Consider the following 16,044-nt stretch of genomic DNA (forward strand, 5'->3'; position numbering starts at 1 on the left):
TCTGTCTGCGTGGGGAGTCAGGTGTGTGAAGTCTGACTTTCGTCTCTCTCATTAACTCTGTCCCCTTTCCTCCACAGGCTGTGTGGCACGTACCCTCCCTCCTACAACCTGACCTTCCTCTCCTCCCAGAATGTCTTCCTCGTCACACTCATAACCAACACAGAGCGGCGACATCCTGGCTTTGAGGCTACCTTCTTCCAGCTGCCCAAGATGACCAGTAAGGAAGGGCAGGGGTGGGGTAGGAGGACCTCAGAGGGTGACCTGGGGAAGGCCATAGGCCCAGAGGCTGGTGAACTGACACTGGTTGGTGACAGAAATTTAAAGGTGGAGCCAGAGGGCATTCACCTGAACTACTACTTGAGCTACTCTTGAGCTGGGGACTGGTGGCTCATGACTGTAACTCTAGCTACTCAGGAGGCTGAGAACTGAGGATCTGAGATCCAAGGATCTGAGAATCTGGTTGAGATATGGTTCAAAGCCAGCCAGCCCAGTCAGGAAAATCCATGAGACTCATATTCAGTTAACCACCAAAAAAGTCAGAAGTAGAATTGTGGCTCAAGTGGTAGTAAACTAGCCTTGAACACAAAAGCTCAGGTATAGGACCCAGGCCCTGAGTTCAACCCCCAGGACTGACCCCCCCCCACCCCCGCCAAAAAAAAAAAAAAGAGCACACAAAAAAACAACGAACTATTCTTAAAGTAGCCAGTTTCCAGTCACCTTGCTGGAAATGATGGATGTCCAAGCAGGTAGCTCCAGGTCTTGGGCCACTGTCCCTAGGGTACATTTAAGAGCCCTGTGGTTCAACAAAGACCTTGATCCTCATTCTGTGTCCTGCTTTTCACTCAGGCTGTGGAGGCAACTTGCGTGAAGCCCAAGGAACATTTAGCAGCCCCTATTACCCAGGCCACTACCCACCCAACATTGACTGCACGTGGAACATTGAGGTAGGCATTGTGGGGTGTGTGTGTGGGGAGGGCGGAGGGAGAGGAGAATCGGATGCCCCAGGTCGGCCTCCCAAGGAAGGACAGAAGAGGAAATAGGAAGAGTCTTTGGCAACTGGAAGAGCCATGTATGTGAGATCCCTACTGGGTTAGGATCTTGTAGCACAGTAGCAGGCACACTGTGATTCAGGTCCTAGGTCCTCATTGCTGACTGACTGAGGAACGTAGTGCCTGTGCTTAACCTCTCTGTGTGAAGGAGAGTTTGTGTGTAGTAAGCTCAGAGGTATGCTCAGGAGACTTCAGAAAACATATACACACCTGAAAGCCCCTGTTGGCTAGAATGGGACAAAAGCATCATGACGGTAACATGGTGTCCCTTATACCATCCCAATCTGAGGCCTGTTCTTTTTCTTTCTTTAAAAATGTCAAGGGAGTCTGGCATCAATGGCTCATGCTTATAATCCTAGTTATTCAAGAAGCTGAGATCTTAGATCGAGATTCAAAGCAAGTCCACGCAAGAAAGTACATGGGACTTTTTATCTCCAGTTAGCCACCAAAAAGCCAGAAGTAGAGCTCTGGCTCAAGTGGTAGAGTGTCAGCTTTGAGAGTAAAAAAGCCAGATAAGCACTTGAGAATCTGATTTCAAGCTCCAGTACTTAGCACTCAAAAAAGAAGCCAGGCACTAGTGGTTCATGCCTATAATCCTAGCTACTCAGGAGGCTGAGATCTGAGGATCGTGGTTCAAAGCCAGCCTGGGCGGGCAAGTCCATGGGACTCTTATCTTCAATAAACCACTCAGAAACCTGGAAATGGTGCTGTGGCTCAAGTGGCAGAGTGCTCACCTTGAGCTGAAGAGCTGAGGGACAGCACCCAGGCCCAGAGTTCAAGCCCCACGACCAACAACAACAAAAAAAGGGCTGGGAAGGTGGCTCAATGGTAGAGCACTTGCCTTGCATGCATGAGGCCCTGGGTTCGATTCCTTAGCACCACATAAGCAAAAAAAGAAAAAAGCCGGAAGTGGCGCTGTGGCTCAAGTGGTAGAGCAATAGCCTTGAGCTGAAGAGCTGAGGGACAGCGCCCAGGCCCAGAGTTCAGGCCCCACGACCGGACCCAAAAAAAAAAAAAATCCTAGCTATGGGCTGGGAAGGTGGCTCAGTGGTAGAGCGCTTGCCTTGCATGCCTGTGGCCCTGGGTTCAATTCCTCAGCACCACATAAGCAAAAAGAAAAAAGCCGAGTGGCGCTGTGGCTCAAGTGGTAGAGCGCTAGCCTTGAGCTGAAGAGCTGAGGGACAGCGCCCAGGCTTCTTGTGTAATAGAATACAGAATCATACCCTCCCCTCCCTTTCAGGGTTTCATGTTTCCTGGTTTTGGTTACCCATGGCCATTGGTCACAGTTCTAAGTCACAGGATGAAATCTTATGCCATCCTGCTCCACCCTGCGTATCCAGGCTGTATGTGTTATACTGTAACACGTTAGGCTGTAACAGGCCCTGCGTATCCACACTGTACGTGTTATACTCCCAGGGTTATTCCATTGATCATGTGGTATCACGACGCTGGGTTTAAGGAACAGTTTATTTGCTGAGTAATGACCCCAAGATGTCGGAGCAGTGCTGCTGGCTATTTGCATAAACAGCAGAGAAGCTGTCAAGTACCTCTTTTGGGTAAAAAGGCAATTGTTTTTGGTTTAATGAGGGAAGTAAAACATCATACATGACCTGTGGTGAGAATGAACCTTCTTTCTATGAAATTTTGAAGAAGGAAAAATAAATTGTTTACTAGACTCCACTGATTCCTGCCTGTAATCCTAGTTACTCAGGAGGCTGATATCTAAGTATGGTGGTTCGAAGAAAGGAGATACATTTGAAATATTATGCAATATATATATTCAGTATTTCATGATACCCTGTTAATATATATAATTTTTGTTTTTATGTATCAGCTAAAATTAATTAAAAATGCAACCCCCCACCCTTTCATAGAAAAAAAATACATATACGTAGGATTCCATACTGAGTTATCATGCATCCACTGGGAGTGTAATCCTTGCTTCTCAGGCAATTGAGATCTGAAGATCACAGTTCAAAGCCACGCTTGACAGAAAAATTCAAGAGACTCATATCTCCAGTTAGCCTGCTACCAGTACCCGGTGTTTCTGCTCCACCCTCTCAATACCCCCTATTGTATGATACCATTGTGCTTAAGAAAGAATGGAAGGAGCCAGACTTTAACTAAACATTTCTCTGTGTAGGTGCCCAACAACCAGAATGTGAAGGTGCGCTTCAAACTCTTTTACCTGCTCGATCATGACATGCAGCCAGGCACCTGCTCTAAGGATTACGTGGAGATCAATGGAGAGAAGTGAGCTGTGAGGGGTTGGGGAGAAGTGTGGTGCTGGGGAAGGCTAGGGCCTCCTGGACCTCCAGTGCCATGGTTCCTGGCTGTCTCTTCCTCACCTAGTGTTTCTCCTCCAGGTTTTGTGGAGAGAGGTCTCCATTTGTTGTCAGCAGCAACAGCAACAAGATGACAGTTCGCTTTCATTCAGATCACTCCTACACTGACACAGGGTTCCTAGCTGAGTACCTGTCCTATGATTCCCGTAACCGTGAGTAAATACTGTTAAGAGGGTCTGGCCCACAATGCACTCTGTCTTACCAGCACTGCTGCCTGAACTAGACCCCTGGAGATGCATTCCTCTTATCCTTCTTGCAGACTTTTGAGGAAAAAGTTACACTAAAGATGCCTTTGTTAAGAAGGCTGACAAAACTGGGTGCTGGTGGCTCTGCCTATAATCTTGACTACTTAGGAATCAATGATCTGAGCATTATGGTCCAAAGCCAGCCCAGGCAGAAAAATCCATGAGTATCTACCTCCAAAATAAATTAGCTCAAAGCTAGACTGGAGGCTTGCTCAAGTGGTAGAGCACCAGCTGAGCAAGCATGAAACTCTGGGTTCAAATATCAGTATGAGAATTAAAAAACAAAACAAATTGTTCAGGGTTGCATCCCAGTGTGTGTGTGTGTGTGTGTGTGTGTGTGTGTGTGTGTGTGTGTGTGGTGGGAGTTGGGGGGAGGGAGGCCTGGAGCCTGAGGACTCTTCCCCCTTCAGTTCCTAAGGCCATCAGCATCTCTGCGACTTTGGGGCTGGTAGCACAGCATAATTTTGAAACCATATATTTTAGAAAATACAGAGTGTACAGGTGTCTCCCTTGTCTGAAAGGCTTGGGAACAGAAGTATGTTAGATTGAGGGTAATTTTAGATCTTGGAATATTTGCATATGTACAATGAGATATCTTATTTTTTGTTGCTTGGTACTGAGGTGCACCCCAGGGCCTGGGTGCTATTTCTTAGCCTTTTTTTTTTTTTTGGTCAGTTGTGGGGCTTGAACTCTGGGCCTGGGCGCTGTCGCTCAGCTCTTCAGCTCAAGGCTAGCCCTCTACCACTTGAGCTACAGCGCCACTTCTGGTTTTCTGGTGGTTATTGGAGATAGGAGTCTCACGGTCTCTCCTGCCTGGGCTGGCTTTGAGCCGTGATCCTCAGATCTCAGCCTCCTGAGTAGCTAGGATTACAGGCGTGAGCCACCAGTGCCCAGCTTTTCTTAGCCTTTTTGTTCAAGATTGGCACTCTACTACTAGAGCCACACCTCCACTTGTGACGTTTTTGTGGTTAATTGGAGATCAGAGTCTCACAGACTTCTCTGCCTGAGCTGGCTCTGAACCATCATCCTTATATCTCAGCCTCCTGAGTAGGATTACAAGCATGTACCAAGGGCACCCGGCCTCCCAGTTTCATTGGAAAGTGGAACACATGAAGCATGCCTGACGTGGCATTCACTTGGCTAGGACATGTTCATCATGTGTTCACAAGCCATTAGCCTGGCACTCAGGCTGGGGAATACAGGCAGTGGAGGGACTGGGAAGGCAGCCAGCCTCTGTTCCTGCCGCTGGAGTTCCTAGGCTGTAGTCAGCAGTGGTTGGGGGGGCGGGGGGCCAGGTGGGTAGGAGCCATGGATTTCAGGCCTGTCCTGTACCCTGCAGCGTGCCCAAATATGTTCATGTGCAACACTGGACGGTGCATCCGCAAGGAGCTGCGCTGTGATGGTTGGGTGGATTGTGCTGACCACAGTGATGAGCGGAACTGCCGTGAGTGCTGCTGGCCAACGCCTGTCCTGGCCCTCTGTCCACAGTCCATCCCACCAGGGTCCCACCCCTCTGACTCATCCAGGCCCCAGTGCCTGCCCTCTTCCATTGCTCTGCCCCAACTGGCCCTTGAGCCTCCTCTACCACCCTACTACCCCTCCTGTCTTCACTGCCCTCTCATGTCTTCATCTCTGTTCATAACCTTGCCCCCTCCTGCCTTCTGACCTCACCTCCTCCCACCTCCCCTACTCCATGGCTCTGCCTCTTCCTGCCCTTGCTGGGTCCCATATCCTGGTCAGCTGACCCTTGTGATGTAAAATCACAAATGGGTGAAAGTTCCCACCTTCCACCCTCCTCCCTCACTCTATGAAGAGCGGGTCCCTTTCCCTCTCTCTGCCATTAGGAATTTTACTCCAGGCTGTTCATCAGATGGGCAAGCTTCCTGATAGCTCTGAGTACCCGCCCCTGCACCTGCACTCCGGAAGCAGCCAATGATTAGGCCTCCATAGAGGGGACTGATTTCTCCTCTCCTCTACTGCAGAATGCAACGCCACCTACCAGTTCACATGCGCCAACAAGATGTGCAAGCCCCTCTACTGGGTCTGTGACAATGTGAATGACTGCGGGGACAACAGCGATGAGCTGAAGTGCAGTGAGTGCCCAGGGTGGTTGTAGCTGGGGCTCCCCCGCCAACCTGCGTGGCTGGCATTGCTAAGGACTTGGCTTCTTTAGGTTGTCCAGATGGGTCCTTCAAGTGTTCCAATGGGAAGTGCATCTTGCAGAGCCAGAAGTGCAACGGGATGGACAACTGTGGGGACGGGTCGGATGAGATCTCGTGTGACAACGGTGAGGCCTGAACCTGCCTGTGGAGACTTCCCTTCAGAGATTTCCCTTTAGTTGGACTTGCACCCTGAGGAGACAGCCAGCAGCTGACTCACACAAAGCCTGTCAAGTTTATATATATGGACCTTCTATAAAAGTGTGAGGAAGAGTGGGAGAATCTTCTAGAAGGTGGAGAACAGTGGGCATGGGTATAGTGGGTGGAGCAAGCCTGGGCAAGGTGGGTGGATCGTAGTATGCCATCGGGGATATACTTTTTTTTTAATTGTTATTATAAAGGTTCTAAGGTGTTGTGACACAGACACTAGCTTCTAGCTGGGTACTTCCAAGGAATTCATTTCTTCCTGTGTTCTCCTTGAACAGTGAATGTGGTCCCTTGTACCAAATACACCTATCGTTGCCAAAATGGACTCTGCTTGAGCAAAGGCAACCCTGAATGTGATGGGAAGAAGGATTGTAGTGACGGCTCAGATGAGCAGCACTGTGGTGAGTTGGGGGTGGGGGTGGGGGCTGTTTATAACTTGGGTGGGTGCTCACTGGAAAGGGTGCATCCAGAGTCAAGGTAGAAATCTCCATAGCACCTTACTCATGTGGCAGGGAGCCCATGCGAGGGACATCTGGCTGGAAGGAAGGATGACTGCAAGTTTGCATGGAGATGCTGCTCCATGGTAGCCACCATCCTGGAGAGGCCCAGTCATCAGCATAGCCGCTCCCTGTGGATGGCTGGGTTACTGGCCAGAGTGCTGGCCTGGGGCCTGCTCTGTAGACCCAGCTGTGTGTGAGTGGCCTGGAGGAGAGGGTTCCAGTTTGCCTAAGCACAGGAGGCATTTTACCTTTGTCTACTTATACTCTTCAGTGGCCACGTGGTTCAGAAGCACTGAGTAGAATGCCACCATTCAGTGCCTTCATGTCCCCCATCCACTCTTCCCTCTGAGAGCCATGACCCTCAGCATTGAACAAGGAAATCTAGGCAAATGACACCCAAGTCAAGTCTGAGCAGCCCAATATAGGTGTCTGGAGCCCTTCCGTATATTTGCATAGCCTGGGGTGGGGTCAGGAGTTGAACATGGAGGCAGGGGAAAGGGACAAGTCAGGAGGTTTGTGAAGCTTGAAGACGCTTTAGGGTTAGACATGATGGCTCGGCCTTGTCAGCCTAGTTGACTTGGGAGGCTCGTGAGAACAGCCCAGGCAAAAAGTCAGTAAAACTTCCCAACCCCCATCTCAACCAATAAGGTTGGTCATGCACATCTATATCTGTGTCCTAGCTCTGAGGGACGCATAAATAGGAGGATCTCATCCAGGCTGGCCTGGGCAAAAAGTTGAGACCCTATTAAAAAAATAACTAAAGCAAAAAAGCTTGGAGGCCTGGCTGACGTTGATAGAGTTACTGCCTAGCAAGCACGTGACCCTAATACCTTAATACCACCAAATGGAGAAAAAAACAAAAACAAAACAGGTACTTGTAGAAGGTCCCTCATACTACTTGATCTAGCATTGCTGTGTACATCAAAAGGGGCTCCCCATGTTGTTGGCTCCTTGCTGTGGGGTCTCACTGCAGCTGATTCCTGGGTGCCATTCGACTCACTGTCCTTTGGTGTTTCCTGCCCTCTGCAGACTGTGGCTTGCGGTCATTCACCAAGCAGGCTCGAGTTGTTGGTGGCACTGATGCAGATGCGGGTGAGTGGCCCTGGCAGGTAAGCCTCCATGCCCTGGGCCAGGGCCACCTGTGCGGGGCTTCGCTCATCAGCTCCAGCTGGTTGGTGTCTGCAGCTCACTGCTTTACAGATGAGAAAATGTTCAAGTAAGTCTCTGGATATGGATGTCCATGACTCACACCAGGGTGGGGCAAGGCAGGGGGTGGGGGTGGGCAGGTACTCTGACCGAACTTAATAACAGTAGTGGAATAAAAACTCACTTTTATTGGACGCTCACTCCTGGTCAAGCACCATTTGTGTGCCACCCTAACTGGTTAGGCAGGTCTGTTTATATGCCCACTTGACAGAAACGGACACTCAGAGAGGTAAAGACATTTGCTCAGGGCTGGCAGACTTGAGCCCAGTTGTCTGGGTGGCAAGGCTTGTTTGATTTGTCTGTGTGGCTTGGCTCCTTGGGATTGATGAAAGATGAGCCTTGACTTTGGTTCCAGCTGTGGCTTGCAGGGAACCTCGGACAAGTTATTCAGACTTTTGTTGTTGTTGTTGGTCCCGGGTCTTGAACTCAGGGCCTGGGCACTGTTTCTGAGTTTTTGTGCTCAATGCTAGCGCTCTACCACTTTGAGCCATCCTGCCACTTCTGGTTTTCTGGTGGTTATTTGAACATAGGGGTCTCACAGAGTTTCCTGCCCCGGCTGGCTTTGAACTTTGATCCTCAGATTTTAGCCTCCTGAGTAGGCAGGATTACAGACGTGAGCCATTGGTGCCTGGCCAAGTTATTCAGACTTTTTAAGCACTGGGTTTTCACTGGTGATAGGATACTATTTTTATCCTTGGAGCTGCAAGAACTAAATGTGGAAATGAACTTAAGGCACTTATCCTTGTGTGTGACACATTGGAAGGGTCCTGTTGGTGTCCCAGGACTGGACAGGCACAATCAGGATCAGTGGCTAGATGTGGGGCCAGGGCTATTTATTTCGTAGCTTCTGGCCTCCCAGGCTCTCTAGCCATTGGCCACAGGAATGAGTCTACAGAGACAGCTTGAAGGCCTTCGAGGAGAATCCCGTAGTCTGAAGCAATGTTAGACCTTCCTGCCATCTGCCTGTATTTCTTCAGCAGTCAGCTTGGGAATAGGTAACCCAAGCTGCCTCTATCACCTTCCTGCAGAGAGGAACATGAAGGCCCAGCAAGAAGCAGGCAAAGGCACTGGTGTTGGGCAGGTTAGACAGGTGTGTGTGGCAGGGTTGGTGGAGACACAAGTGGTGGAGGGAACTGAGCTATCCCAAGCATCTCTGGGCTCATGAACTGCAGCTCTCTCTCTCTCTGTTTTTCCTCCTTCCTACCTCCCCTCCTGTGTGTGTGTGTGTGTGTGTGTGTGTGTGTGTATCTGTCTGTCTCTGTCTGTCTGTCTCACTGTCTCTTTTCTTCCTCTCCTCCTCTTGCTCTCCCTTCCCTTTCCCTCTTTCTTCTCATATTGGGATTTGATCTTAGTGCCTCATACTTGCTAATCAGGTACCCTACCACTGAGCCATGCCTCCAGCCTGGCTATTTGCTAGTTACTTTGGAGACAGATCTCTTGAACTTTTCTGCCTGGGCTGCCTTTAACTGTGATCCTTTGGCTCTCAGCTTCCTGAGTAGCTAGGATTATAGGTGTGAGCCACCAGCTCCCAGACTGGCCTCGACCTCAATCCAACTTATGCTTCTTGAGTAGCTAAGGCTGAACTCGCAAGGATTGTGGTTCAAAGCCAGCCAGAGCAGAAAAGCCCATGAGATCTCAAGTCCCAAATTTGCAAAATCCAGAGTTTACAAAGCTGGTTTTGCCAGGCAATGGTGGCTCATGCCTATAATCCTAGCTCCTCAGAGGCTAAGATCTGAGGATCTCTGTTTGAAGGCAGCCCTAGCAGATAAATCTGAGAGACTCTTAACTTCAGTTGACTAGCAAAAAGCTAGAAGTGGAGGTGTGGCTCAAGTGATAGACCGACAGCCTTGAGTGAAAAACTAAACAATACTGTAAAGCCTTAAGTTCAAGCCCCAGTACTAACACACACACACACACACACAGTTTAAATTCATTTTGGTCTGTGTTTAAAAACTGGGTTGGGGTTTGTATAAGTCTGATGAAAATTCAGGCCCATAAGACACATACTTTCTGACAAATGCGTTAAAAGAGGAGGAATAAGGTCTTGAAGGGCTACTGCTGTTGCAATTTAGGATCATTCTCGCTCTCTCTCTCTCTCTCTCTCTCTCTGCTAGTCCTGGAGCTTGAACTCAGGGCCTGAGCACTGTCCCTGAGCTTCTTTTGCTCAAGGCTAGCACTCTACTCCTTGAGCCACAGCACCATTTCTGGCTTTTTCTGTGTATGTGGTAACTGAGGAATCAAACCCAGGGCTTCATGCATGCTAGGCAAGCACTCTACCACTAAGGCACCTTCCCAGCCTCATTCTCTTTTGTCACTTGTTTCTCAGCAACTGTTGGAGACTTGGTGTAACATGAGCAGCCTTTGAATCCTCATAGACACTTGAAAGGTCCTGCCTGTGCCCATCATAGGCCCTCAGACACTCTCATGACTAGTCTTGCTCCTCTGTCCCCTCCCAGGTACTCAGACCCTGCCATGTGGGTGGTCTACTTGGGCCTCCTGGACCAGAGTAATCGCAGTGCCTCTGGGGTGCAGGAGCACCGGCTTAAGCGCATCATCACCCACCCGTCCTTCAACGACTTCACCTTTGACTACGACATTGCGCTGCTGGAGCTGGAGAAGCCGGCCAAGTTCAGCACTGTGGTGCGGCCCATCTGCCTGCCCGACACCTCCCATGTTTTTCCGGCTGGCAAGGCCATCTGGGTCACAGGCTGGGGGCACACCCAGGAGGGAGGTGAGCTTCAGGCTGGGCTGAAGGACCTGCCGAGCCCTGGGCCTTCCTCTGGTGCTTTATATTTGCAAGATACCCTCCCCATCTGTACAGCCTTACTAGGTTGTTCTGCTCTCCCTCTGCTTGGCAGCATGAGGCTGTTCAGGGTGGAAAGGAGGTTTCTGATGGATTTGTAGACTAGGCTCTAGATGAATTATCTGTGTGTGTGTGTGTGTGTGTGTGTGTGTGTGGTGTGCACATATGCGTACTAGGGCTAGAACTCAGGGTCTGGACATTGTCCTTTAGCTTTTCTTTTTTTTTCCTGATAAAGGCTGTCACTTTACCACTTGAACTACTCCTTTACTTCTGGTTTTTGCTGGTTAATTGGAGATAAGAGTCTCAAAAGACTTTTCTGTCCCAGCTAGCTTCAAACCCTGTTCCTCAGATTTCAGCCTCCTCAGTAACTAGGATTACAGGCTTGCACACCAATGCCAGGCATATTCCTGGTTCTTTACCTGCCAAAGGCAGAAGTAGTATTCAAGGAAGGTGAGCATGTCTGTGATTTGAAAAGGCCACTAAGCTGTGTCTGTGACCTGATCCCACATAGGAATGAGCCACCTGTCCTTTCTCTCCCCACTTGTGGGAAGCAGGCTGTTAGCTGCTAAAGGTTAGGTTGAAAAGACTCCACTGAGATCATAATATTACCCTCTGGTGAAAGATTGTAACACATAGGAGGGAATAGTAAAAGGCTGATTTACAGATGCCATGACCTGATAAAAACCCCTGTGCCATTTAGCTGTGTTACCTATGGCTGCAGCTGCAGGTCATGTTTTTTTTTTTGGTCGGCCGTGGGGCTTGAACTCTGGACCTGGGCGCTGTCCCTCAGCTCTTCAGCTCAAGGCAAGCACTCTACCACTTGAGCTACGGTGCCACTTCCGGTTTTCTGGTGGTTTATTGGAGATAGGAGTCTCACGGTCTCTCCTGCCCGGGCTGGCTTTGAACTGCGATCCTCAGATCTCAGCCTCCTGAGTAGCTAGGATTACAGGCGTGAGTCACTGGCACCCGGCTCAGGTCATATTTATCTGCAGGTGACATTTTCCTGTCATCCATAGGCATTTGGGTTGTTTCCAAGTCTGGCTGGCAAGCTAACTCCTTGCAGGGAGTGTCTTCCGTGAGTTTTTTTGCAGCCTGGCTCCTCAGTGTGTGGAGTCAGCCCTATCCTGCCCTCTCCCCCAGGCACAGGGGCGCTGGTCCTGCAGAAAGGTGAGATCCGCGTCATTAACCAGACGACCTGTGAGGACCTGATGCCACAACTCATCACCCCACGGATGATGTGTGTGGGCTTCCTCAGCGGGGGTGTGGACGCCTGCCAGGTGTGTGGGAAGCCGATGGGCGGGCCCTGGGTGCGGCGGGGCTAGGCTGGGGGCGGGGGGCGGCCCGTGGCTTTACTTACAGGTCTTGTTTCTGCTCAGGGTGACTCTGGTGGTCCCTTGTCCAGCGTGGAGGCAGATAACCGAATCTTCCAGGCAGGCGTGGTCAGCTGGGGCGAAGGCTGTGCCCAAAAGAATAAACCAGGCGTGTACACAAGGCTCCCTTTATTTCGAGACTGGATCAAAGAGCAGACTGGAGTGTAGAGGCAGGAGCCGGTCTCCAGTTACCCCAACGTGACCACCTACGGGGTCAGCCCCAACGCACACATGCAGACTGGAGACAGGACCACTGACTGCACTCTGTTGTGGACTCTTCTCCTCCTCCCCCAGAACCCTGTCTGTGAAGTTCATCCCCAAGACGCTTGAGTTCATCTGGAGAATCTGTAGCCTCCTTCAGCCTCCAAAGCAGGACGGGAGGCAGGGAGGGAGGAACTTGTGCCAGTGGTCCAGCTGAGGGCAAAGGTTTTTGGACACCTACTACTGCTCCAGGCTGGGGATAGACTTTCCTGAAGCCTTGCTTCCTCTGTTGTTTTAAGTAGGACAGCTTCTGGGACCTCCCTGGCGGAGGTCTGCAGGAGGGCTGCAGGCTTGGGGGGTGGGTGGGATCCTAGGAAACCCAAGTCCCAAGGACTGGGAAAACAGACAAACCTAAGATTGGAATTGTTTTACCAGCTCCCAAGGTGGGCCCAGTGTGTGTATTTGTGTGTATGAGTAAAACAGTTTATTTCTTTTTAGGTAATTTTGTTTTTCTTATTGGCATCGACAAGCTCTTATTCCCCCTTTCCTATTAGCTCCAATTTCAAGAAACTGGGGTCTTACATTCCCCTCTCCATAGACTAGGGTGTCAGGTTGAGAGTGGGGCTGTGATTCTAAAGCCCTCATAGCTCTTAGGAGCAGAGCCCTGGGTGCTCTGACAGGTGGGACAGGAGGGGGTCTGGGGGCAAGGCCTGTGTGGGGAGGGAGTGCTGTACTTTCCCAGGTCTGGTCCAGTTTTCGAAAGGGAGTTTTGTCAGAGGAAGTCAGGAAGAGGCGTGGCTTTGCATTGGTTGTGGAGGTGGTCATGTGAGCTATGTGTATTGCGCAAGTCTGCACACACAGACACAGGGTATACAGGTTCAAGAAGCTGGCAGAACAGCCTGGGATGAGTAGATGGGACCTGAGGCCTTGGAGAAATGGTCGCTTCCTTGCTTTTGGGCTTTTCCTGCATCAGTCCTTTTTCCTTTGAAATTGCCTGTCCTTGCTTAAGGTTGCCCAGCGTCAAGGATTTGGGGAAGAGCCACTGAGCTTTGAAGGGATATTGGAGGTCATTGTATTAGCTTGGCCTTGGAACAGGAGAGGTGCTAGCACACTGCACCTTTTAGCTGTGGGCTTTGCCCCTTTGAATGTAGCATCTAATGGCATCACTGAGTTTCCCACAGTTTCCCAGACCTAGTGATGCCCTCAGTCCCATGTAATGGCAAGATCTTAGAAGCCTATCTGAATTGGCAGTCACATGTGATCCCTGATAAGTCAATGTAATGTCAATACTTGCAAAATGATAGACAGCCTGGCTCTAGTAGCTTACACCTATAATCCTAGCTACTCAGGAGGTGGAGATCTGAAAATTCAGGCTTGAAGCCTGGGCAGACACATTCCTCAAGACTCTTATCTCCACTTAAAAAGCCAGACATGGAACTGTGACTTAAGTGGTAGAGCACCATTAACCAGCAAGCAACAAGCAAACACTGATAAGGAGCCAAGTCCAATGTGCCTTTTGACTGAGATAGGAAAAAAGGCTGAGCACTTATTTTTATTTGTTTGTGCCGGTACTGGGGCTTCAACTAAGGACATGGGTGCTGTTCCTTAGCTTTTCTACTTAAGACAAATGCCCTACCACTTAAGCCACAGCTCCGCTTCCAGCTTGGAAATGAGAGCCTAGCCTCATAGACTGTCCTACCCCAGCTGGCTTAGAATCATGATCCCTAGATCTCAACCTCTTAGGAGTAGAGGTGTGAGCCACTGGTGCCCAGCTTAGGCCTAGCACTTTTTACTCCTGGGAGCTCATGCTCATCTCTGACACTCGTTGCTAAGTAGCCCAGGAAGACAAGTCACTGGGCACTTAAATACCCAGAGTCCACATAGGAAGTGGCAGCAAGCTGGGAAGAATGGGCAAGAGGGGAGGGGTCAGCTGCTGCTAAGGGACTCACAGTCAAAACTGTTTTGCATACATTTGCATTTCTCATTCAAGCACTCTTTAGCTCCAACCAGGTGGTAAGAAATTCAATTTACTTCATGCAGGCTGCTGTGGCATAGCCAGTGATGGAGAGTGAGGCCTAGGTGCCAAGCAGCCAGGCAGGGGTGCCTCCTGCGTGCTTATGCAGAAGGTTATGCCCAGAAGGCCCCTGTACTTGGTGAGTTGTAAGTTTTGTTGCTACCTTTGAAGTCATCAAGGGGTCCAAGCGCTGGTCCCATAAATTGTGTGGTTGGCCCTGCAGTCATATGCACGGTATATACATGGGCCATTCTCTGGGAAGCCTAAGGGAGAGTTGGAGGATGTGGTGGACAGCGTCCCAGCAGGTCAGAAGAGGTGGTGATCAAGGGTGAGGGGCAGAGTTTGACTGGAGCGGAAACAGGTTTGTCCAGCCTCCCTAGTGTGGCTCTGTTGCATGGGTGAAGGGTGCCCTAGAACCTTCTGTGCCTCTGCCATACAGGTGTAGCTGGATCTGAGTGAGGAGGAGGCAGAGGCAGGGTCCTGCAGAGGGTCTCCCTGCGACCCAAGTGACTCATACATATTAATCTGGACTTCATGGGGGACATCAGTGCTGTCTGGGCCCCCCACCAGCCTGGTGTATGCTGGCTCCATGTGGAGTTTTTATGTTTTTTGTTTTTTTTCCATTTTTTCCCCCAGTTCTGGGGCATAGTGCTGTACCTGAGCTTTTTTTTTTTCTTCTTCTTTTTTACTCAAGGCTAGCACCCTGTTACTTGAGCCACAGCTCTCCTTCTGGCTTTTTAGTGGTTAATTAGAGATAAAAGTCCTACAGAATTTCCTGCCCAGAATTTCCTGTGAATCTCAATCTTCAGATCTCAGCCTTCAGATAGATAGGATGGCAGGCATGAGCCACTGGTGCCTGGCTGCAAATTGCCTTTTATTTCCATTAGTCGCTAATTGGAACCATTGAAAATTGAATAAATTGAATCAGGATTTTGTGTATGTTGCATCCATAGGGAATTCCACCCAGACCAAGATTCTGCAGTTTTCATTAGTGAGAGTAGATGTGAGAGATAAGGTTTCAAATCAAAGGCCCACATTTAAATTTCTATTGTTAGCTCCCGAGCCCCTGGACCTGGGACAGCTGTTGTTTAGGCACCTGGCCACATGGTGGCAATATTGCACTACTGCAGAGGAGAGCTGCTCACAGGGTGGAGTGGATGGGTGGCGGCTGATTTTGTAAGGCTGTCTCCAGACACCTTCTAGTCACTCAGCACAAAGCCTTTCTAGTTGGTCGGCAGTCCCTCTTAGTGTCCAACCCATCTCAGTCTGGATTGCTGGTCCTCAGCATTGAGACCTGGAGGACAACACAAAAGATGGTTCTCAGGGTTGAGGAGAGCAGGGAAGGTGACCTGTGGCTGAGGAATTTTTAATTTTGACCAGGATCTCACCATGTAGTCCACCCTGGCCTTGAACTCCCAATTCTCCTGCCTCAGCCTCTCACATATTGGGATTGAAGGCATAAGCCAATACATCTGGCTTCCTAAGCCTCAAAAGATCCTATGGCATTATTTTTCCGATAGAAAACCAGGCACCAAGACTTTGAATTTCCCACCTATGTCTCACACTAAGGGAATACTGGATCTAGGCTTGAATGCTGGTAATCTGGCTCCAGAGTCAGTGCTGTGATGCACCTTACCATGTGTTATACTATTTACATAATATCACTGCTCTATAATGACAGGGCATATAAGTTTGTGATGAAAAGTAGGTCATCCTCAGTATGGGACTTTTTTTTTTTTTGCTGGTCATGGGGCCTGAACTCGCCCTGGGCACTGTCCCTCAGCTCTTCAGCTCAAGGCTAGTGCTCTTCCACTTGAGCCATAGCGCCACTTCCAGCTTTTTCTGCTTATGTGGTGCTGAGGAATCGAACCCAGGACCTCATGCATGCAAGGCAAGCACTCTACCACTGAGCTACCTTCCCAGCCCATGGGACACTCTTTCAATT

General features: G+C 49.8%; 1 protein-coding gene across 1 annotated transcript in view; it reads left to right on the forward strand.

The window, feature by feature from the left end:
- St14 (suppression of tumorigenicity 14 (colon carcinoma)) overlaps positions 1 to 12,576 on the forward strand; it is a 41,818-nt gene extending 29,242 nt beyond the window's left edge. The window contains exons 8-19 of the mRNA XM_013009438.1: positions 78 to 217; positions 847 to 944; positions 3,193 to 3,302; positions 3,416 to 3,546; positions 4,979 to 5,083; positions 5,622 to 5,732; positions 5,813 to 5,926; positions 6,284 to 6,406; positions 7,535 to 7,721; positions 10,168 to 10,442; positions 11,655 to 11,791; positions 11,891 to 12,576. Coding sequence (XP_012864892.1) covers positions 78 to 217; positions 847 to 944; positions 3,193 to 3,302; positions 3,416 to 3,546; positions 4,979 to 5,083; positions 5,622 to 5,732; positions 5,813 to 5,926; positions 6,284 to 6,406; positions 7,535 to 7,721; positions 10,168 to 10,442; positions 11,655 to 11,791; positions 11,891 to 12,052 — 1,693 coding nt within the window. The 3' untranslated portion in view covers positions 12,053 to 12,576. The remainder of the gene's footprint in view (positions 1 to 77; positions 218 to 846; positions 945 to 3,192; positions 3,303 to 3,415; positions 3,547 to 4,978; positions 5,084 to 5,621; positions 5,733 to 5,812; positions 5,927 to 6,283; positions 6,407 to 7,534; positions 7,722 to 10,167; positions 10,443 to 11,654; positions 11,792 to 11,890) is intronic.
- Positions 12,577 to 16,044: the final 3,468 nt, after the last annotated feature.

The sequence above is a fragment of the Dipodomys ordii genome, unplaced genomic scaffold (genome assembly GCF_000151885.1).
Source record: "Dipodomys ordii isolate 6190 unplaced genomic scaffold, Dord_2.0 Scaffold10, whole genome shotgun sequence".
NCBI classification, from domain to species: domain Eukaryota; kingdom Metazoa; phylum Chordata; class Mammalia; order Rodentia; family Heteromyidae; genus Dipodomys; species Dipodomys ordii.